The sequence below is a fragment of the Pongo abelii genome, chromosome X (assembly GCF_028885655.2).
Source record: "Pongo abelii isolate AG06213 chromosome X, NHGRI_mPonAbe1-v2.0_pri, whole genome shotgun sequence".
NCBI classification, from domain to species: domain Eukaryota; kingdom Metazoa; phylum Chordata; class Mammalia; order Primates; family Hominidae; genus Pongo; species Pongo abelii.
The window spans coordinates 44,070,283-44,094,717 of NC_072008.2; the positions used below are offsets into that span (position 1 = coordinate 44,070,283).

Sequence of the window (24,435 nt, forward strand, 5' to 3'; positions counted from 1 at the left end):
TTACATAAAAGCAAAATACAGAGGGTTGATAATACCTTTATATGTTTTTATAAATCCTCCCCCATCCCAAATATTCTGGTTCTCTTTTCCTTTTTTTCAGTTAGAGATAGCTTTTTCACTATTGGAAAAAAGACTGTCTATAAAGTGTGTGATATTGTTGACTTCAACTTTGATTATCTATGAGACTGTGGCCTCTTCCCACTTGTTTAAGTGTCTTGGTAACTCTGAGTGGAAAAATTTCAAAGCAAAGTTGAGTTCAAAGCAAATGTTGAGTGAGAGAATGGAAAAAAAGTGCTTTTTTCCATTCTCTCACTCAACAACGATCACCACAGAAGACTTCTGTGATCAAATGTGGAGTGGGTTTTCCCCACATATGAAGCAAGCAAGCAATTCTATAGCAGACATCAGCCATGTGTCCTCTGAATTCAACTCAATTCTGACAGTGTCTACTTGGAGATAACTTCTGATCCTACAGGTTGAGGGCTCAGTCTCCAAGACTGTCCCCCACCTTCAGATGTCAGTCACAAGTCCAGCTTCCAGAACTTCTGATCAATCTGCTTCCAGTTGACGTTCCTACAACTGCTTCAAGTTTGATTGATTTGCTACAGTGGCTCACAGAACTCAGGGAAACATGTTTACTGTTTTATTATAAAGGATATTACAAAGGGTACAGAGGAAGAGGTGCATAGGGCAAGGGATGTGAGAAGGGGCATGGAGCTTTCATGCCCTCCCCAGGCATGCCATTCTCAAGGAACCTCCAGTTGTGCAGATATCCAGAAGCTCCCAGAACTCGGTCGTTTTGGGTTTTTATGGAGGCTTCATTATGTAGGCACAACTGATTAAATCATTGGCCTCTGGTGATCAATTCAACCTTCAGCCCCTTGCCTCATCCCCTCCCTGGAGGCTGGGGGTGGGGCTGAAAGTCCCAACCCTCTAGTCCTTGCATGGTCTCTCCTGTGAGCAGCCCCATCCTGAAGCTACCTAGGGGCTGCCAGCCATCAATCATTGGCATCAAAGGACATCACTCTGGAGATTGTAAGAATTTTTAAAGTTGTATGCCAGGAAGCTGGGATGAAGATCAAATATATATTTCACAATATCACAGTTACCTCATACATCTCATGGTTTAGGGTCTCCACAAGGACATTTTCTCTTGTCTGGTCAATGTAGATCACAGGCCTCTCCAGCTTCACTCGGTCTCCAAGGAGGTCCATTATCCGCTCGCTCACTTGACCAGATCCGCCCACAAATTTCCTCTCCTGGAAAGAGAAAAGGAGGTGAAAGAGAAACGCAGGAATGGGCATAAACTGTTAAATTCCTAGTTGTCCTCACATATGTCTACTCTGAGATGTCTAACATTTCATTTTGCTGCAGTGAATAGTGGCTTTCACCATGGTTTTCTAACTAGGAATTGCTGTCTTTGGACAAAGTTACAGGATTTCTGTTACTTTACAAGCTATGCTCTTGTAGATTCCCAGGCTCCAACCTTAGCTGGACATCTTCAGAATGACCCCTATGTCCCACCTTTCTGGTCACCATCCCTGCTCTCTGTCCTATCTGCAGTCTTTTGCTGGGAGCTGGAACTGGTGAAGCTGTACCTAAAGCTCTTCCCTAGCTTGCCTGAGCTGACCTAAGCCTGCTTCCCCTTGCTTTGTGGCTCAAGCGCGGAACTTCCCTGCCTCCCACCATGTCCCCTTCCTCCAGGCCAGCCTACTCCCTGTTGCAGGCTGCCCATCTTATCCTGGGTCAGATGCCTGCTGCTTCTGTAGCCACCGAACTCATTTCACCTCACTGTACCCACCTGCCTTGAGCCTTGCTAAAACTTCCAAATGTTCTGCCTGGCTATGCACACAGTTGACCTGACTGCCTCCTCCTCAATTTTCAGTTAAGGTCAGAGAAGGAGAAGGAGAGGGAGAAAGAGAAAAGCAGGAGGAGAAAGAGGAGGGGGAGGAGGAGAAGAGAGAGAAAGAAGAGGAGGAGGGGGAGAGAGAAGAATGGAGCATGACAACCAGGCAGATTATCTAAGAACTCCAATCTGTTCCTACTGTGTCTAGCACGGTGCCTTATACAGTGCCGGGGCTCAAGAAATGGGCATGGAATGAATGAATAGATAAATGAATTCCATGCATAGTGTGTGTTTTAAATTGAAAATGCATTACTGAATTTCCTTTATAAGCTTTCCAAGAAGTGCTCAAGCTAAGCTTACTTCAGATGGTCTCCTACAAACTACCAAATAATAATTGAGCATATGGAAAATGGCCACAGTGCATAAAGAGAGACAAGCCTAGCTTTAAAATTACACTGGACACTGGGTTCTCACAGTGGGTACCTGACAACAGACTGTGCCTTACAAGAAACACTTTGAGCTGCCATGGTAATGCTCTAAAAGCCACAAGCCTGCTTCCCACTTCAGCAGTTCATGATTGAAGGATGATGATCTTTCATTTCAGTAGCAGTGTTTTTCCATTGGGATGGTGGCAGAATGGATGGGTACCTGTCCTCCATTCGTTGTCGAGATGATTCTGGTTGTGCCTCCACACTGCTTCACATACCACAGGAACCAGAGAGCAGAGACCTCATGGGTCTCTGCAGTGACACACAGGTTCACAAAGAGAGTGGCAAGCTGCTTTGCAGATCTGCACAGGAAGAAACAAGAGCAAGATTGGCAAACGCAGGAGAGCAGCTTCTTAATTCTCTAAAAATTATTTGAGTAACACATTTTCTTGGTTAAGTTTAGCACAATGTGGTAAGGTCAAAAAATTGTCACTAGAATCTAATATTACAAAACTTGACATCAGAGGTTTTTGAAATATCAGATTATTTTCCCTGTAAACAAAACACCTTACTCAGAATAAGCTTCTATTCCAGATTCTGTGCTTTCGTGATTTCTCTTTACATTCCTGCTGCTCTTCCAGTGATCCCCATCTCAGTAAAAAGCACCACCATTTACTCAATGGTAAAAGCCAACACTCTAGAAGTCAAACATTATTTCTCTCTTTCCATCAATCTTCTCCCATCCAATTCATTGGGAAGTCCCATTATCTCTCACCACATCACTCCACCTTCACCACAAATTTAGCATCCATCTCTTTCCAGGAGTACTGCAATTACTTCCTTCAGACTGGCCTCTCTGCCTCCATTCATCCTCACCTGGTATCTGTTCACCACACTCAAAGCCAGAGGCTTTTCCCTCCCTCCCTACCATGATGCTCTCTCTGAAGTGTAAATCAAATCACGTAATTTTCTTGCTTAAAAAATCTCCAGTGGTATCCTATTAAAACCAGAATAAGATTCAGATCTTACACCATGGCTTCCAGAGCCCTATGTGATCTAGCCCATGCCTATCTTTTCTGTCTCATCTTGCACCCTCTTCTTTTTACTCTAATGTTTCCTTAGAAAGACATATTCACATTTGTCTATGAAAACGACCACTGGCTTCCATATTCCCAGCACCCTGACATTCTCTATCATTTTGCTACTGTATAGTATCTTTATAACTCTTTTCACTATCTGAAATTGTCTTGATTATTGGTTAATTCTTTTTAATTGCTGTCTCCCCCCACTAGAATATCAACCTATGAGAACAAGGATCTTATGTTTCTCACCCACCATAGTGTCCCCTTTAACAAAATAGTGCCTGGACCATTGTAAGCACTCAATAATTACTTGTTGCATGATTGAACGAATGAATGATTGATGAGAAATATCAGTTAAATAATATTTTTTAAACATCCATAACGTGTAAAGGATATGCTAGGTGCTGTACCAAACACAAAATTAGTCACAGTTATCTATTCAGTTATTTTACCGCCTAACAGAAGACAAGCTCGAATAATGGATGAAGGGACAAGCAATTAATAGAGCATAAATGGGTAAGCTTTTGCTTGACATTGGCAGGTAAATGGTAAGAGGTTATCACCTATCAGGAAGCACACCAGAAAGCAAACCATCTCATGCAATTTCAAGGACTCCATTATATCTAGCACACCATAAAATTCATCAGTAGTAATGTGCACTCTGGGATATCTTTAATAAGGTCCAATCCCCTTTTTGACTTTGACATGAAGTTTGCGTATTGTTAATCTTGTTATATCTGAGGCAGAATTTTCCACCTGGTGATGCTGACAATGGGTGGAATAAATGATATTGTCTTCCATTTATTGAACTCTTTCCACACTCCATTGTCTTTAAAATCATTATCTTGTTAAATTGTTGCAACAACCATATCAAATATCTATTATTTTTCCACAGTTCACATGTTAGAAAACGGAGTCTTGGACAGTTTAGGAATACATAATGGCGCAACTTCAAGTCAGATCATACTTGACGCAAAACTCATGCTTTTGATACCTCAAAATGTTTTCTAATTAGTCAGCTTACAGCCTTGGAAGTGCAAATACTCACCAAGGGGCATCTCTCTGTTTTACTGTATCTTGACCCTAGAAGTTTGTAGAATCATGCCTAACACACATACCAGTTATTGACATTATTTGCAGCTGTAACAACCTGACAGCCCATCTCTGACAGTCCCCATCATTACAGCCTGTGAAATGGTGTCATATATACTTTAAAGTGACTTACAGTTAGTTTTGTACGATTTCTCAGGATAATTGAAGGGATGGAAATTGCTAGCTCATGCCTTCCTTGCAGAGGCAATTTGTAGTATCTAACTAAAACAAATATCCAGACGTCAATTTAAAATAAAAGTAGTATTTTATTTGCTGCTTCCTAAAATCCTATTTCTTTTGTTCCTTATTTTTTAGGTGGATTGAGGGGCATACAGTAAAGGGAGTAATAAATAACTGAAACCTAACATTGGCCCAGCTGGAGAGCCAATATTTAACAAAAATATTGCTGGAATTCTAGTTGTTATTGTTGCCAATTTGGTGGGAAAAAATAATTCTGGTTTGAAATAAAGGGAGATCTAAAAGTAATTCTGAAGGGCCAGTCCATTCCTAATCCTTTATTTGAATTTACTCTAGGAGCTTCAGTAAGAAAAGAAATAAGAACAATATTTGAAGGACGGAAGGTCAAGGAAGTTAGTGCAATATTTCCGTATTTTTTGCCCTGTTGACTTTTTAAAAGATAAATGTTATAATATTTTTCTACATGAAAAATACATACACATTATATAAAATTTGGAAAATTTATAAGATAAAAAGATGAGAAAACGAGTATCTTCCATATTTCTGCCCCTCCAGAAGACAATTACTAGTCTCATTTTGATGCATTTTTTTTCTAAGTATAGGTATTTTAAAAAATATTTTTACATAGCTGTGATCACACTGAAAATACAATTCATGTTTGTGAAGTGCACTTTGTAAATGATAATAACTGAAAGAATAATCAACATTAGTCTTGGAATGTATGATTGTGCTTTAGTTTGAATAACAATAGGTTGGATATTCTGGGGATTGCTTCATTTAAATCCAGGAAATAATACTGTGTGTATCTTGCTTGGGAAGAGTTAGAAAATTGTCTTGTGTTCTTATACTCCTAGTATCTCAGAATGCTTTATTTTGTCAAATGACAACTTAGAATATTCACTAAGTGGAGGACTAAGCCAAGGGCTATGATAGAAAATGTTGGATCCCTGTGATCCCAAAAACATATGATTGATTTTATCACCAAGAAACTTAAAAGTTCTCTGAGAAGAAAAGACCTAACTGAATTTATTAGAAGCTTTTCATAACAGGAGTTATAAAACAAATGCAGATAATTATATACTTATTATATTTTGAAAATCTAAAGTGTATAATTTAAAACTAAATACTACAATTTTATTACTATTAAAATAAATTATATTGCAAACTACATTCTCATAGAAGTGTTAGATAGCATTAGGTAAATGTTTAAAAGAATATAATTAATAACAGGCATTGATTTCATGCATAAAAGGATTTTACTATTCCAGAATTGGTTGCTTTCAAAGGTTGAAGACATAGGAGAGGCAGAAAGATGTTTATTATAGAGTATTGTATAATGATAATAACAAAAAACAGAAAGTAACCAATGTGTTCAACAGGATGATAATGGACAAATACATTACGTATTCATTTCCCATGGAAAATTCTGGTACTATGAAATATGATGTTTAAAGAATAATTTTTAATGATGTAAAATTTTTAAACATTTTAAAAATAAATGTTTCCATGGTAATATTAAACATTAAAAATACTTCAATGGATGTCCCTTGCTTTTGCAGTGCATATATAAATAGTTGTTTTTAGAAATGAGATCATATACCATACCACAACAGCCTGCTTTTCTATGTGTTTAATATTACTATTTTTTCCAGTCATTAAATATTCCTCTACAACACGATTTTTTAAAACCCTCAAGTACTCAATTTTTTAGATGTTCCATACTTGATTCTGCCGATCTACTGGGCTTTCAGATCCCCCCTTTTAAAAATAATGCTTTGAATCTGCCTCTTTCACTGTTTCTCCCTCTCTCCTTCTCTCCCTATATGCCTCTCTCTTCTTTTGTCTCACTTTCTTAAAGCTAAATTATTAGAAGCTGAATTTTTATATCAAAAGTATATGAATTTTATGTCTTTTGATTATTTCCATTTTTAAGATTCAGATATTCTAAAAGCTTGTTTTTACTTTTAGTTGGCAGTGAATGAATGCCTAAAAATGAAGACATTAACCCCCGAGCCAAACATATTCTCAACTAATGCTCTTTAGCAAGACAGGGAAGTCTCCTTGAATTTGGCTTCCATTTCTCTTATTTTGTTTACCACAAATTTACCATGTGCTTGAGTTGGAACCCTCATAATCCTTTCCATTTTCCCTGCTGTCCAAGAGCAGCGTGGCCTCTCCATGTGGTCTGACTATACAAGCCTTCACAATTTCTCTACAGTTCCCAGTTCTGCCAACAAGAATTTAATGCTTAACTCATGGGTACTTGTTTTTTCACTAAAGGGGAACAGCCAGTCCAGTCACACATGTTTCCCCTGTAGTTGTGAACTATCTACACAAAGGCTTTAGAGGTTCCTCTTTAAGTCCTTGAAGAGTTGCACTACTTCACACAAGGTATGGCAAATGCACATGCTAACCATCTCCACATTTGACCACCAGTGAAGAATACAAAAATTGTCCTATATCAACAACTTGATAAATGAGAGCTTTAAGCTGATGGCTTTAAGCTGTTTTAGATAAAGAAAGTGGTACCTTCTGGTCTGTTCTGAGGATTTCACAGGGTAACACCACCTTTGTGATACAAAACTACTCCAAAGAAGTAAGTTGTATGTACAGATATCTTCAGGGTAGGAGCCAATTCCAATGGTTTTCAGCATTCCACTTGGCCGGTGGTGTGGTTTTAGACACAGAGCAGCTACTTGTCCCATACTTGTTGAACGGTATTGCTAAATAAACCTGAAAGGTGGTCACCGTAAATGCCTGTGCCTAATGGCAAGACTTACTCAGTCCAGCAGAGCTTGTCCACTAGCTCCTTCATTGTCATGTTGTCCCACTCTTCTGCAAGGGGAGCCTTCCATGGGGCATCACTCGGAATCTACATTCAGATGAGGATTCGAAGGAGAAAGACAAATGTAATTTTCTATTTTATTTTATTCATTTTTGTAATTTTCCATTTTAAATAACTATTCAAATAGTATTAAAAACTCTACCTTAAAGAGGAAAAATGTTAAGTTTTCCAAATTCATCCAATATTGCTTTTATTGCATAATCAATGCTGTCTATGTAGCTTTCCTATTATAGATCTGTACCACTCAAGCCATATTTAATTTGTGATAAAACTCCCTGCACAATAAATAGAGGCATGTTGTAACTGGGCTATTTCTAGATATGGATTCCTAAGTTACTAACTTCTAGAGAACATTCATAAATTTAACTCTTTAACAAGGATCACGGAGCTGCAGCAAATCATGTCTATGGAGTTTTCAGTTAAGCTTTATGTGTGTTCAGGAACAGAAAACCGAACACCACATGTTCTCACTCATAAGTGGGAGTTGAACAATGAGAACATATGGACACAGGGAGGGGAACATCACACACTAGGGCCTGTCGGGGGTTGGGGGGCAAGGGGAGGGAGAGCATCAGGACAAATACCTAATGCATGTGGGGCTTAAAACCTAGATGACGGGTTGATAGATGCAGAAAACCACCATGGCACATGTGTACCTATGTAACAAACCTGCACGTTCTGCACATGTATCCCGGAGCTTAAAGTAAAAGAAAAAAAAAAAAACGCTTTATGTATGATTACTTATGACTTGTTTGGGCATGGTGGTGAATCAAAGACCCAGAAGTCTAATTTTGCTATGTACTGAAGATTTCCAAAATTTGAAACATCATTCCAAGAAGACTGAGTGACACCCAATCTCCTGCCCACTCATCATTAGTATACAAATATCAATCTGTTTGACATCTTATTATTGCAGAGGTTAGAAACAAGTTCATTCATTCATTTCACAAATCTTTAGTTACCATGTGTTCACAATGTGCTAGGTGTTGGAGATATATTGTACTTTCTTTCTTTGAAGGACTAAACTTATTACAAAAAGAATACAAATATAGTCAAAAAAGCTTTACCTCTCGCCCCATGTCATCCATTGTCCTCCAAAAGTTGTTATGATCTAAGTAGGTAATTGGATTCCACACAGGTGGGAATGGACCCCTGAAGGGGTATGATTTGCCCTGTGAGATACAAGATATTTTTAAAAGGAAATATTTACTACAATGTAAAAGTAGGTAATCTGCCAAATTGGTAAATGTCTGCAAGCAAAATTATGTGAGTTATCAATATGTAATATACACTCAACTTTTTAGCTCCTTGTGTCCTCAGAACCCCACTTAACTTTTTAGCATAGAGATTGCCAGCAAAATTCTCTGTTAATTAAGTTCACTGCCACACCAAGCACGGTAAAGAGGTTTCTCTCTGAAACTGGAGCCCTTACCATATAAAATTTAAATACCAGTACATAAGTGGAGTTAACCTAAGGAAATCTTATTTGCCAATGGTACTTGCAAATATCTCAGAGTCAGGAGCCTCTGTGTGCCTGGAGAGTCAGAAAATTATAACTATAAGCATTATACAACTTAGAAGGGGATCAAAAATCAATCACAAGAATGCAACCATCTGTTAGAAGAACCACAAAACAGAGCCCAGAAAGCTTTCCCAAGGACTCAGATGTGCTAGGTAAACACAGGAGTTCCCAGAGATCAGCAAAGTCAAAGCAGAAAGATTAGACAACTTCAAGCTTCTCTTCTAGACATGTTATACCACCTGGTTCTTCCCACAGGGATACCTCAACACAGAAATAAAGGGAACACATTGTTCCAAGGATTTAAAATAAATAATATCTGGGAGGATTAACCTGTTGATGGCACTTAAGAGACACGCACAAAAACCACTTTGGGTCAATCTGAAAACCCGAGTCAGAAGCCAGGCTGTACATTCTGATAGCATCTTTCAACCGAATCAGAATAACTTAAGGTTCTCAGTCAACAGAAACTTCCCCAAAACTCTGAGTCATTCAACAAAGATGCACCTTCTGTTGATGTTGTAGGCAGAGAAACTAGAATTGTGGAATAAGAGATTTCATATTTGTTCTTGTATTAATTCTGTGGCCATGTTGGTGTTCTCTCTCCAACAAGGCCATAAGATTCTCAGGAAAGGGTTGAGATACAGCTTTATGTTTCTTCTCAGCCGGGATTCCTTAGAGAAACAGAACCAACAGGAGAGAGAGAGAAAGAGAGAGAGAGAGAGATACATACATAGATATATAGATACATAGATACATAGATATAGATAGATGATATTGATATAGATACAGATGGAGAGAGAGACAGAGACAGAGAGAAGGATTCAGATTTATTTTAAGGAATTAGCTCATGTTGATTGAGAGGAACGGCAAGTCCAAAATCTGTAGGGTAGGTCATGGACCCAGGGAAGAGTTGCAGTTTGACTTCAAAGGCAGTCTGCTGGCAGAATTCCCTCTTTTCCTGGGAGACATCAATCTTTTTCTCTTAAGGACTTCAACTGATTGGATAAAGTCCATTCACATTATGGAAGTTAATCTGCTTTGCTCAAAGTCTACTGATTTAAATGTTAACCTTATCTTAAAAATAGCCTGACAGAAACATTAGAATAATATTTGTCCAAATATCTAGACAAGTTGACATATAAAATTAACTGTCACCCTTCTTAATTAACACTATTGAGGTGTACTTTACATACAATGTACTCATTTTGTTTTATTTTAGTTTCCATATTTTGTTTTTTATGGTTAAAAGTAATTTTAAAAATTTTAACCTGCCATTAAAACTGTATATATTTATAATACACAACATAATATTTTGAAATATGTATACCCTGTGGAATGGCTAAATTGAGCTAATTAACATATGCATTACCTTACATACCTATCATTTTGGGAGGTGAGAACACATAAAATCTATTCTCTTAGCAATCTTCAAGACTATAATACATTGTTTTTAATTATAGTTACTATGTTGTACAATAGATCCCTTGAACTTATTTCTCCTATCTAACTAAAATTTTATATCCTTTGACCAATATTTCCTCAAAAATGTACTCACATTAAATAATTTAACATGCAATTTGGGGAGTTATGACATATGTATACACCTATGTAACTACCACTCCAATCAAGATATAAAACATTCCCATCACTCCAGAAAGTTCCCTCTTTCCCCTTCCTAGACAATCCCTGTCCCCTTTCTGGCCCTGGGCAACCACTGTTCAGTTGTCTGTCACTTATAGATTGTTTTTGCTTGTTTTCACATTTTTTAATGGACTCATACAAGATGTACAGCTTTGTATCGGGCGTCTTTTGCTCAGCATATTTCTGAGGTTTGTCTAAGTTTCCGTGTGTTCCTTTTTATTGCTAAGTACTAGTCCATTGTATGGATGCACCACGGTTTGTGTCACCTGTTGATAACTATTTCTAGTTTTGATCTGCTGTGAACAAAACTGCTATAAACATTCTTGTACAGGTCTTTTTGTGTAGATATGTTTTTTTCTCCTCTTGGGTCAATGCCTAGTAGTGGAATGGCTGAGTCACATGGTGGGTGTATGTTTAACTTTTTAAGTTTAATAGTGTTCCAAAGTTGTTGCACTGCTTTACATTACCAACAGCAATATATGAAAGTTCTAGTTGATCAGCATACTGACACTTGCTGATTTTTCTTTTATGCTTTATGCTTTAAATATAGTTTCTATTTGTTTTACACATTTTTACAAAGTAATTTGTTTTACAAATTTTTACAAAGTAACTTTGTTTTTACAAAGTAATGTTTGTTTTATAAAGTAACTTTGTTTTACAAAGTAATATTTGTTTTACAAAAAAGTTGCAAAGATAGTATAGAAAGTTCCCATATACCTTTCACCTAGTTTTCTCTAATGTTAGCATCTTACATTACATGGTACATTGACCAAGACCAGGATATCGACACTGGTAGATCACTATATACTAAACTTCAGATTTTATTTGGATTTCACCCATTTGTCCACTAACCAACCTTTTTCTGTTACAGGATCCCATCCAGGATACCACATTTCATTTAGTTGTCCTGTCTTCTTAGTCTTCTATGGTCTGTGATAGTTTCTCAGTAGTCCCTCATTTTTCATAACCTTCAAAGTCTGAAGAATACTGGTCAGTTATCTGGTAGAATATCCCTTAATTTGGTTCTGTCTGAAGTTATTTTTTTTCATTTTTAGATTAGGACTATGAATTTTGGGGAAGACTACCACAAAGACCAAGTGCTCTTGTCATCATGTCACCTCTGAGGGCACGTGATATCAATATGACTTATCACAAATGATGTCAACCTTGATTCCTTGCTCAGGGTGGTGTCTGTCAGGTCTCTCCACTGTAGAGTTGCTATTCACCCTTCTTCCATGCTCTGTTCTTTGGAAGAGAGTCATTAAGTTCAGACATCCTCAAGAGGGGATGGTGGGAGCTAACCTCCACTTCCTGGAGATGGAGAATCCCCACAAATTTTTTGAATTCTTTTCTGAGGAAGATTTTCCTCTTTTCCCCTTTTACTTGCTTATTCATTCATTTATTTATAACAGTGGACATATATATGTCTTTTATACCTTGTGTTATAATCCAATACTATATGATTTATTTGTTGCTCAAATTATTCTACTTCTGAGCACTCCTTCAGGTCGGCTCCTGTGTCCCTTTGACATGCCCCCATACTTTTGTCTGTTGAGCATTTTTTTTTTTCATTTTTGGCACTAGAAGATTATCCAGACTCATCTTCTATTTTCTCTGCCCAAGCCCTAGGACCTGTCATTTGTCCAAGAAGCCTTTCCTTTTATCAAGAGAGTGGTATTTAGAAGCAAGTTCTGGCTGCTGAGTGCATGCTGATTTTGTTTTATAATCAGCTTTATTGAGAAATAATTCATGTTCCATACAACTTGCATGCTGACCTGAAAACCTCCACTTATCCCTCCTCCATCAGAGCTCAATACATAAAACTTGCTCAGCAGAAGCCTGTGGATTGATCCAGGGACCATTCTCCACGAAGAAGAAGTCAATCCCCATTCTAGCTCTGCCTCTCCTAAGATGACTGACACAGAGTAAGACAGTTACTTAATCTTCCAGGCCCCAGATATCAGTCTTTGTAATTCAACATCTATTGACTCCATCGTCTTCTTCCAGGAAGTATGCCCAGATTACCATAAACAGTTGGGTTAGGTGGTCTTCTCAGTGTCCCAGAGCTCTCTGTTTCTCTTTCATCTGCCACTAACTCCACTGCATCAGTTTCATGCATTTACTGTTCTATCTCATTCATTGGGCCCTACGCTGCAAGAGCATGGGCTCTGGAGCCAGTCTCCCTGGGTTGAGTCATGGTCTGCCACTCACCAGCTGTGTTAAGTTGCTTAACTTCTCTGTGCTTCAGTTAACTCAGTAGTGAAATGTGATCATAGTAACTGTCTTGGAGGCATGTTAGAAAGATGAAGTGTGTTGATACATGTAAATCACTTTGAACAGTGGCTGGCATGTTGTAAGTTCTCAATCAATATTATTAACGCAGCTGCTACTGTTGTAATTATAATCTTTGTATGCCTAGGACGTGCTGGCAGAGGCTGCTGGCACACAGTAGGTTCACAATACATGCTTGATATAATCTCAGCTGTGTGACCTTGAACTTGTCATTTATTTGACACACACTGTCCCGATTTATAAACTGATCTTTTGTACTTTGGTTCCTTATAACTATCTATCCTACTTGTTTTAAGTCTCCCCTTGAACCCAGACCCATTATGGTCTCTGCAGATCCCTACCAGCAGACTAGTGTCCAAACCTGCCCCCTCAACACAATGCACTTGTACAAAGGGGGTGTGGGATGGAACTTAAATAACAAAGAACCAAATCAAGCTGCACATTGAGAGCAATGTGCATCTATGACTGGTGTACAAAGTCATCCTTCTGGACTATCAGTGTGGCATTGTGCCCACGAGTAAAGGGAATCACAAAGAGATAAAACCATAAGCAGTTGAATAGCCACACCATAAGTGGGAAGAACAGCATATTTTTGCCTGAAAATCCATTAATAAAAAGATAGGAAGAAATCAGTATTCAGCCAAACAATTAAATTATTTAGGTTTTTTGTTTGCTTGTTTTCACAAACGCATTGGTTCAGCCAGAAATCACCACCAGATGACTTGAAGAAGAGTGTGAGCCCAGCAGATGTGGTTAATTCATGTCTGTCTGTCACTGCCAGGGCCTGCACCAGCAACCATGGCAGCTCCTAGAAACATAAAGACAATTGATTCAGAAAGTGAGAGCTCCGTCTGACACATGGGGCTTGGCCTGGGAAAAGGTGAAGGACAGCTTTTGGAACAAGGCAGGGTTAACTACCTAACCATGACCTGCATGTGGAGCCCTGCCCAACAAAAGCATCCTGCACATCTATCTTATCTATCTATCTATCTATCTATGCCCAGGCTGGAGTGCAGTGGCACAATCTTGGCTCACTGCAACCTCTGCCTCCTTGGTTCAAGCGATTCTCCTGCCTCAGCCTCCTGAGTAGCTGGGATTGCAGGTGCACACCACCATGCCTGGCTAATTTTTGTATTTTTAGTAGAGACGTGGTTTCACCATGTTGGCCAGGCTGGTCTTGAACTCCTGACCTCAAGTAATCCTCCCAAAGTGCTGGAATTACAGGTGTGAGTCACCGCACCTGGCCACATCCTTCTATATTAACCTCCCACCAGAACACATAAGATGGGCACCTCTCCACAATCCCTCCTTCCTTTCCCCAGAGATAAATTATTTGTATAGTACATGTCATATGGAAGCGCTGTGATGAGGGTGGGAAGGGGCCCCTTCCAAGACTCTATTTGACAGATCCCATCTGAATAACCCAGTTGAAATGTCACCTTAGCTGAATTATACGGATTCTCATTCAATGGAGTCCCAAAAACATTGAGGGTTGCCCAAATAGCAATAATCCCAGCAATGCAATGGTGTCAAAGATCAGCTGTTAAAGCCCTCCTAACTCAGGAATGCTCCTAGAAAGGAGGTTTGCTCAAAACTCTAAAACCAAAAACTGAGTAAATGTGTGAGTAAATGGAAACCAAACAATATGTAAAGGAAACTATCATGAAGCAGAATAAAACACTTTATCCTTTAACCTCCTTGGTGTCTTATGTCTAAGCAGGCAACAGCTTAGTTTAGCTAAATTCATAAAAACAAATCTTCTTTTGTAAGATTAGGGAAAACTTCTGATAAACAAAGGAAAGAGCTATTGTCAGACTCATAAAAAATTGCAAATCTTCAAGCTTCAGGGAGTAAGTTGGGTAAGGAGGAAATGTCTAAGTTTATAAGATTACACAATCTGAGGCAAGAGTTTTGTGCCTCAGATTTGGCCATGATAGAAACAGTCCAGTGATTATTACTGTTTTGAACATTGTCCAGGGAGGCTTGTTCTTCTGAAGAAATCATGAGAACACATTAGAATAAGTCCTTGTCCTAGGATGTGCCTAAGTTAAAAGGTCTAATTACATATAGCATTTTTCTTTGATCATTACAGCAGCCCTGTTAGGTAGGTCCAGCAGAAGTTATTTCTTCCTTTTACAGGTAAAGGAAATAAAGCTCAGATAAGTTTAAATGACTAGATTGGGATCTCATAGCTCATGAGTGAAAGCTATTGGAAGTTCAATTTGATTTACAGTAGCTGCCATGGTCACTGTCTTCTATCAAGCCAGATGTGAACAAGATATGCAAAATGTAAATTAATGTCACTCACTCATTTTGTTTGTTTTAGAAAACAGTTTTTAATAAAAAATTATTATGTTTACTTATAGTAGGGTTATTATTGTTATTTTAAGTAATTAAGTCATGTCAATAAATATTTTTAAGATTCTCAATTTCAATTTATAAGATGGCAAGTATAGAGAGATAGAGCCACAAAATCAAAAGCTACTTGGAATTCTTAATAATTTTTAAGACCCTAAAACTTAAAGTATAATAATAATAAAAACAAAAGAAAAAAAAAGAATGTAAAAAGGTTAGAGGCTCTGGACTAGAATCTCATTAGAAGGATTACAAGATGATTTTTAAGAGACCAACAGAACTGACTTGAACCAGCTCTTCAAAGTAATAGCTGTATGAATACAGGCAAATTGCTCAACATTTGTAAGCTTCAGTTCTCTTATCATTAAAATTGGAATCATGATACCTATCTTGGATGTACTGTAGGAATAATGGAGATTATACAAGGTACACAGGATGCATGCACTAAATGGATATTGCTGATGGTTTTGTGATCATTATGAGTGTACCATCATTTATACAACCACTTCTTACCCATAAATCCATGACCACACTTTTGATGAATCTCCTCTGGATGAATTCCTAGCATCAGAATTCCTGCCATGAAAATTTGTCTTTGACTTTTTAAAGCAGACTTTCTGAAAAACAGTAACCAAACTGATCCTCACACGGCCTCATTTTGGAGCCTGTATGTTCAGTTAAAACATTTGAACTCCACTTCCTAGAATTGTCACCTAGTGAGTGAGTGAGTGGCTCTCAGAAACAGGCTGGCTGGGTCACATGTCCATTACTATTATCAACATCAATGTTCTACATGTCCTTCTCCCCTCCTTACCTCTGTTCTGGAGGTAAAGACCTGACACCAATTTCTGTCACATTTGGGAAGCCCTTTTGCCATCATATTCTTGATGCTGGACCCAGTCCCTGTCAGTAGAAACAGATGACCTGGTCCTTCTCAGATTCAGTTCCTGAGGAGTGACCTTTTTCTCTCAGAAAGTCTCCTCTGATGTTCATGGGAACCTTGCCCTTCTAACCGTTGGGAGCCAGGGTAAGCCACCTTCCCCTCTATAACTCAATCATTTTTACAGTTATGAACAAGGGTTGTTCTTGGGCCATAAACTAATTTGAAGGACCAAGCTTTTCTTTTGACCTATACTTGCAGTTTGAGAGAAAATAAAATTAGTCTTTCCCATCAGGGAGGAGGGGAGAAGTCCTGCAAATTGTAGTTGGGCAAATGGTTGTCTTCTTCTGTTCGTGTGCCTATTTCATGACCCTTGTTCACATTTCCAATTTTTTTAATTTTTAAAAAGTTTTCTGGGTACATAGTAGATGTATATACTTATGGGGCACATGAGATGTTTTGATGATACAGGCATGCAATGTGTAATAATCACATCATGGAGAATGGGGTATCCATCCCCTCAAGCATTTATCCTTTGTGTCACAAACAATCCAATTATACCCTCTTAGTTGTATTTAAATATACAATTAAATTATTATTGACTAGAGTCACCCTGTTGTGCCATCAAACAGTAGGTCTTATTCATTCTTTAACTATTTTTTTTGTATCCATTAACCATCCTTATCTTCCTCCCACCACCATTCTACTATCCTTCACAGCCTCTGGTAAGCATCCTCTACTCTCTATGTCCATGAGTTCAATTGTTTTGATTTTAGATCCCACAAATAAGTGAGAACATGTGATGTTTGTCTTTCTGTGCCTGGTTTACTTCACTTAACATAATGATCTCCAGTTCCATCCATGTTATTGCAAATGACAGGATCTCATTCTTTTTATGGCTGTATAGTACTTCATAGTGTACACGTACCGCATTTCCTTTATCCATTAATCTGTTGGTGGACACTTAGGTTGCTTCCAAATGTTGGCTATTGTGAACAGAGCTGCAACAAACATGGGAGTGCAGATACCTCTTTGATATGCTGATTTCCTTTCTTTGGGGTGTATACCCAGCAGTGGGATTGCTGGATCATATGGTAGCTCCATTTTTAGTTTTTTGAGGAACTTCCAAATGGTTCTCCATAGTCCATAGTGGTTGCACTACTTTACATTCCCACCAACAATGTGCAAATATTCCCTTTTCTCTACATCCTTGCCATAATTTGCTACTACCTGTCTTTTGGATATAAGCCGTTTTAACTGGGGTGAGATGCTATCTTACTGTAGTTTGGATTTGCAACGAGGTTGAGCAGCTTTTCATATGTCTATTTGCCATTTGGATGTCTTCTTTTGAGAAATGTCTATTAAAATGTTTTGTCCATTTTTTGATCAGATAATTAGATTTTTTTCTTATAGAATTGCTTGCTAACATTTCTAAGCACCCAGAATTGGCACTGATACTGTCTTCTGATTGCATCATCACAGGGATGAAACTGGAGTGAGGTGCAGACAATGGCAATGCTGCATTTTTGGAATCTTCCAGCAGCACCACAGCATGTGAAAGGCCTGGGATTGTCCACATAGAAAGAAATGGGGAAGATGGGAGTTGTAGTGGCTGAGAAACCAGGCAAAGCCCTGCAGGAATAATAATAAGAAGCAATAATGACAACAAGTAGTATTGAGTGCTTACTCTGTTCAGGCCCTGTTCTGTGCACTTCATATGTATTGATTCAATCTTCACAGTGACCCTATGAGATAGGCATCATGTTGTCCTTTTCAGATGAAGAAAATGAGGCATACAGAGATAAATAATTATATTTTGCCTAAGATCTCACAACTAGTATGTGGCAGCAGGATTTAAATTCAGACATTCAAAGACCAATGCTCTCGATCATGAAGCTTCCCAGCCTTTCCTTTTAATTATAATGATTGAACACTATTTGTCAGACACAGGGCTAATAGGTTTAAGTTAATTCATTTAATCCTCACAAAGATCCAGTGAGTAAGCTGCTGATAGTTTCATCTTGCAGTTGAGTTTCACAGCACATAGGGTTGAGTAACTTGTCCAAGGTCACACAGTTTGCATACTGCAGAAACTGAATTTAACCTCAGATTTGTGTATGTAGAGCTCACGTTCTTTCTTCTTAAACAGCTTTATTGCAGCATAAGTGACATACAATAAATTGCACATGAGTAATAGAGTTCAAGCTCTTGTCAGGTCTCTGCTCTATGAGCCACTTCTCATTTGGTCCAAAGATGGTCTCTGGAAGGCATTTAGATCAAGTAACCACTTGAGATTCTTACAAACTAGTTAGAAGCTAATGATGGACTCAGTGACCAGCCAGATCATTTCTGTGGCTGTCCCTCCTGCTCCCATGCAAGGCCTAGTCCAGTCCATCCTCTAATGGCTGTCACATCAGTTCATTCATTCATTCAACAAATATTTCTTGAGTCCCTCCTGTGTGCCTGGCACTGTTCTGGGCACTGGAGGAACAACAGATAAAAGTCTGCTCTCCTGGGAGCTTATATTCTAGTAGGTATAAACAAGGAAAAACTGACAAAACAGACACTACACAAAATAGATAAGAAAATCATGTAGTAGATTAGAAGGTGAAAAGTGCTGTGAAGACAAAGTAGCAGGGAAGGCAAAGAGGAAGTGTTGGTGGTTTGAGGTTGGTTGCAATTTTAATTAAAGTGATGTCAAGGAAGGCCTCAAGGAGAAGGTGACAGTTGAATGAAGAGATGAAAGAGGTGAGGGGGGAAATCATGTGAATATCTGGAGGGGAGAATGCTCCAGGCAGGCAGAGGCCCTAGTGTCTTCAGATGGGAGCATGAATGGACTGCACAAGAAACCAGAAGGGGGCAGTCTTGTCCTATCTCTTTTCCAACTGGACTGTCCCCTTTTTCCAACTGGACTGTCCCCTTGTTCACTGGAACCAATTCAAGCTCCTGTGCCTGGTTCTCAAGGTTGCCAAAAGAAGGTGGCTGCCAGGAAGAAGATGCCTTCCAAGAAGAAGGTGGCTGCCTCTGTGCTCTGGTCAAGCAGCTTCCCTGATGTCAGCAGGCTATCCTCTCCTCACCAGTGTATCATCACTGCATCTTTCCTCAAAGGCTTTTTATTTTCTAATATCCATCAGCGCAAAGTATAAAAAACTTTCTTTGCAAAGCTCAAGACTGACTCCTTCAAGAAGCCTTCCAAGCTTCATCTCACCACCCATCAGTGCTCTGCACATAAAGTTCACTGCATTTGAGTCCCTACCATCTTAACTTGTACTTGCCCATGTTATCTTGATAGTACTGTATTCTCTAGGTATTCCATGTGGGTATGTCTTCCCTCTCCAGCTATATCAGGAAATGAACCAATCATCTGTATCATCCCATAATGCTTAAGAATGTTATATATTCAATTGGTGTTTGACATGCATGGGATGGTTGGATGGATGAATGGATGTTTGGATGGACAGATGTAAGGATGGAAAGGGATAGATGAATGAATGGATAGATAGATGACTGGATAAACAGTACGAAAATAGGAAGAAGAATTCTTCAGAGTCTGAGTCAGAAGTTTGACTACTTTCTAAATACAATCAAAATTAATTTATTCTGAAAAAAGTAAAGTGTTTAAGAAGCTGAAAATTGTAATTCCTCCCTCAAAGACCTGCCTTTCTCCTATTTACCCTCACAATCTGGTGTAAATGCATCTGTCAGTGGAGACAGGTTTGAGCTCCACAGAAGTCTCCAAAATTAGTCCATGCATTGACCTCAAAGAATAAGGGTGTGTTCAGAAGGATGCAGGGTTTTGTGACCCTAATTCTTTGCTGCTTGTATCAGCCATTTTCAGCTGTATCAGCCGTTTCCAACTGTATCACATTTCTAACCATCAGGACATGCCATCATGCCAAGAGGTTGTTTCCAAAGCAGAATAATGCCCATGACTAAAATCAGTTTTTCTGTGCCAACTTTCTCACTCTTTCAATTTGTAAACACATAAGTGTTTATTTGATCAAATAGCACAGGCATCTAAAGTATCTCAATAAATATCATCCCTTTATTTAGGACATGTAATTTTTGGATATCCCCAGCATATTGCTCAACATGCACAACAGCACTAGCAAAACTCCAGAGTGTTCTGGCCTTGAATAATGTGCTTTTCAAAAATAGAGACGACTACCTACCAGTGTCACCTTTTCCAGGAGAAATCTTGGCTCAAATAAAAGACTTTTCACCACAATATTAGAGATTATAAGAAAGCTGAAAACTGGAAGCTGTGGTTTTTGCCCTTCTCTGGGACAAGGGCTCCTCTGAAAATTTGTTGCAAACCATGAAGTCTCTCCAGCAGAGTGCATACATATAGATAATATAACACCAGGAGAAGGTACCTGAAGCTTACTCAGGGGCCCTCTGGCCAGAGTCCAGGAAGATGAGGTTGAGAAAGCTTGATGACAACACCAAGTGTTGGTGAAGCAAAGAAGCCACCAGAACTCTCATATCTTGCTAATGGTAGTGTAATATAGTATACTCCCCTTTGGAAAACTGGCAGTATCTACTAAAGCTGCATATGCACATTACTATGACCCACTTCTAGGTATATGCCCCAGAAAATGTTCTCCAAACACATACATGAAAATGTTAAATATCCATCAATAGCAATATGGACAAAAAGTGAATTATAGTTCCTTAATGGTACACCATACAGCTATCCATCAGTAGCAATATGGACAAAAAAAAGAACTTTAGTTCCTTAATGGTATGCCATACATCAAGGGGAATAAATCATCCTACTACTAACAGCATGATTGAATTTCACAGCAAAAATTTACAAAAGCAGCTGGACACAAAGACTACATACTATAAGATGTCATTTTTAGAAAGTTTTAGAACAGGGAAAATTAATCTATGGTGATAGAAGTCAGGATACTGGCTCTCCTTGGGGATGCGTAATGCCAGTAAGGGAACATAAAGAGGCCTCCGGGGGCTGTAGCGGGATGAAAGCTGGCTATAGGAATATGTTCATTTTGAAAATTCATCAGCTGTTCATTTATGTTTTGTCCTGTTTTCTGTATGTATGTTATACATCAACAAAAATTTACATACTCAGAATAGACTAAAAATCCATTGAATTGTACACTTAAAGTGGTGAACTGCATGGTATGTGAATTAGATCTCAATGAAACTGTAAATAAATGAATGGTTGATGTAACTTCTGAGTTCAGGATGAGGAGGGATAGCAGCCAGCAAAGGAGCCCTGGAACGTTGTAATATACAGAAATAGAGGGGAGGAGCCAAGATGGCCGAATAGGAACAGCTCTGGCCTACAGCTCCCAGCGTGAGCGATGCAGAAGACGGGTGATTTCTGCATTTCCATCTGAGGTACTGTGTTCATCTCACTAGGGAGTGCCAGACAGTGGGCGCAGGTCAGTGGGTGAGCGCACCGTGCGCCAGAAGAAGCATTGCCTCACTCGGGAAGTGCAAGGGGTCAGGGAGTTCCCTTTCCAGGGGTGACAGATGGCACCTGGAAAATTGGGCCACTCCCACCCGAATGCTGTGCTTTTCCGACGGGCTTAGGAAACAGTGCACCGGGAGATTATAGCCCGCAACCGGCTCAGAGGGTCCTACGCCCACGGAGTCTCACTGATTGCTAGCACAGCAGTCTGAGATCAAACAGCAAGGTTGCAGTGAGGCTGGGGGAGGGGTGCCCGCCATTGTCCAGGCTTGCTTAGGTAAACAAAGCAGCTGGGAAGCTTGAACTGGGTGGAGCCCACCACAGCTCAAGGAGGCCTGCCTGCCTCTGTAGGCTCCACCTCTGGGGGCAGGGCACAGACAAACAAAAAGACAGCAGTAACCTCTGCAGACTTAAATGTCCCTGTCTGACAGCTTTGAGGAGAGCAGTGGTTCTCCCAGCACGCAGCTGGAGATCTGAGAACGGGCAGACTGCCTCCTCAAGTGGGTCCCTGACACCCAACCCCCGAGCAGCATAACTGGGAGGCACCCCCCAGCAGGGGCAGACTGACACCTCACACGGCCGGCTGGGTACTCCAACAGACCTGCAGCTGAGGGTCCTGTCTGTTAGAAGGAAAACTAACAGAAAGGACATCCACACCAAAAACTCGTCTGTACATCACCATCATCAAAGACCAAAAGTAGATAAAACCACAAAGATGGGGAAAAAACAGAGCAGAAAAACTGGAAACTCTAAAAAGCAGAGCGCCTCTCCTCCTCCAAAGGAACGCAGTTCCTCACCAGCAACGGAACAAAGCTGGACGGAGAATGACTTTGACGAGCTGAGAGAAGAAGGCTTCAGACAATCAAATTACTCCGAGCTACGGGAGGATATTCAAACCAAAGGCAAAGAAGTTGAAAACCTTGAAAAAAATTTAGAAGAATGTATAACTAGAATAACCAATACAGAGAAGTGCTTAAAGGAGCTGATGGAACTGAAAACCAAGGCTCGAGAACTACATGAAGAATGCAGAAGCCTCAGGAGCCGATGCGATCAAATGGAAGAAAGGGTATCAGCCATGGAAGATGAAATGAATGAAATGAAGCGAGAAGGGAAGTTTAGAGAAAAAAGAATAAAAAGAAACGAGCAAAGCCTCCAAGAAATATGGGACTATGTGAAAAGACCAAATCTATGTCTGATTGGTGTACCTGAAAGTGACGGGGAGAATGGAACCAAGTTGGAAAACACTCTGCAGGATATTATCCAGGAGAACTTCCCCAATCTAGCAAGGCAGGCCAACATTCAGATTCAGGAAATACAGAGAACACCACAGAGATACTCCTCGAGAAGAGCAACTCCAAGACACATAATTGTCAGATTCACCAAAGTTGAAATGAAGGAAAAAATGTTAAGGGCAGCCAGAGAGAAAGGTCGGGTTACCCTCAAAGGGAAGCCCATCAGACTAACAGCGGATCTCTTGGCAGAAACCCTACAAGCCAGAAGAGAGTGGGGGCCAATATTCAACATTCTTAAAGAAAATAATTTTCAACCCAGAATTTCATATCCAGCCAAACTAAGCTTCATAAGTGAAGGAGAAATAAAATCCTTTACAGACAAGCAAATGCTGAGAGATTTTCTCACCACCAGGCCTGCCCTAAAAGAGCTCCTGAAGGAAGCGCTAAACATGGAAAGGCACAACCGGTACCAGCCACTGTAAAATCATGCCAAAATGTAAAGACCATCGAGACTAGGAAGAGACTGTATCAACTAACGAGCAAAATAACCAGCTAACATCATAATGACAGGATCACATTCACACATAACACTATTAACTTTAAATGTAAATGGACTAAATGCTCCAATTAAAAGACACAGACTGGCAAATTGGATAAAGACTCAAGACCCATCAGTGTGCTGTATTCAGGAAACCCATCTCACGTGCAGAGACACACATAGGCTCAAAATAAAAGGATGGAGGAAGATCTACCAAGCAAATGGAAACCAAAAAAAGGCAGGGGTTGCAATCCTAGTCTCTGATGAAACAGACTTTAAACCAACAAAGATCAAAAGAGACAAAGAAGGCCATTACATAATGGTAAAGGGATTCATTCAACAAGAAGAGCTAACTATCCTAAATATATATGCACCCAATACAGGAGCACCCAGATTCATAAAGCAAGTCCTGAGTGACCTACAAAGAGACTTAGACTCCCACACATTAATAATGGGAGACTTTAACACCCCACTGTCAACATCAGACAGATCAACGAGACAGAAAGTCAACAAGGATACCCAGGAATTGAACTCAGCTCTGCACCAAGTGGACCTGATAGACATCTACAGAACTCTCCACCCCAAATCAACAGAATATACATTTTTTTCAGCACCACACCACACCTATTCCAAAATTGACCACATACTTGGAAGTAAAGCTCTCCTCAGTAAATGTAAAAGAACAGAAATTATAACAAACTATCTCTCAGATCACAGTACAATCAAGCTAGAACTCAGGATTAAGAATCTCACTCAAAACCGCTCAACTACATGGAAACTGAACAACCTGCTCCTGAATGACTACTGGGTACATAATGAAATGAAGGCAGAAATAAAGATGTTCTTTGAAACCAACGAGAACCAAGACACAACATACCAGAATCTCTGGGATGCATTCAAAGCAGTGTGTAGAGGGAAATTTATAGCACTCAATGCCCATAAGAGAAAGCAGGAAAGATCCAAAATTGACACCCTAACATCACAATTAAAAGAACTAGAAAGGCGAGAGCAAACGCACTTAAAAGCTAGCAGAAGGCAAGAAAT

General features: G+C 39.4%; 1 protein-coding gene across 1 annotated transcript in view; it reads right to left on the reverse strand.

Annotated features, from left to right (window-relative positions):
* The window catches only part of MAOB (monoamine oxidase B), a 121,919-nt gene that overhangs the window by 28,677 nt on the left and 68,807 nt on the right, over positions 1–24,435 (reverse strand). Inside the window, 4 exon segments of the mRNA NM_001131423.1 lie at positions 1,110–1,259; positions 2,495–2,636; positions 7,427–7,518; positions 8,559–8,663. Coding sequence (NP_001124895.1) covers positions 1,110–1,259; positions 2,495–2,636; positions 7,427–7,518; positions 8,559–8,663 — 489 coding nt within the window.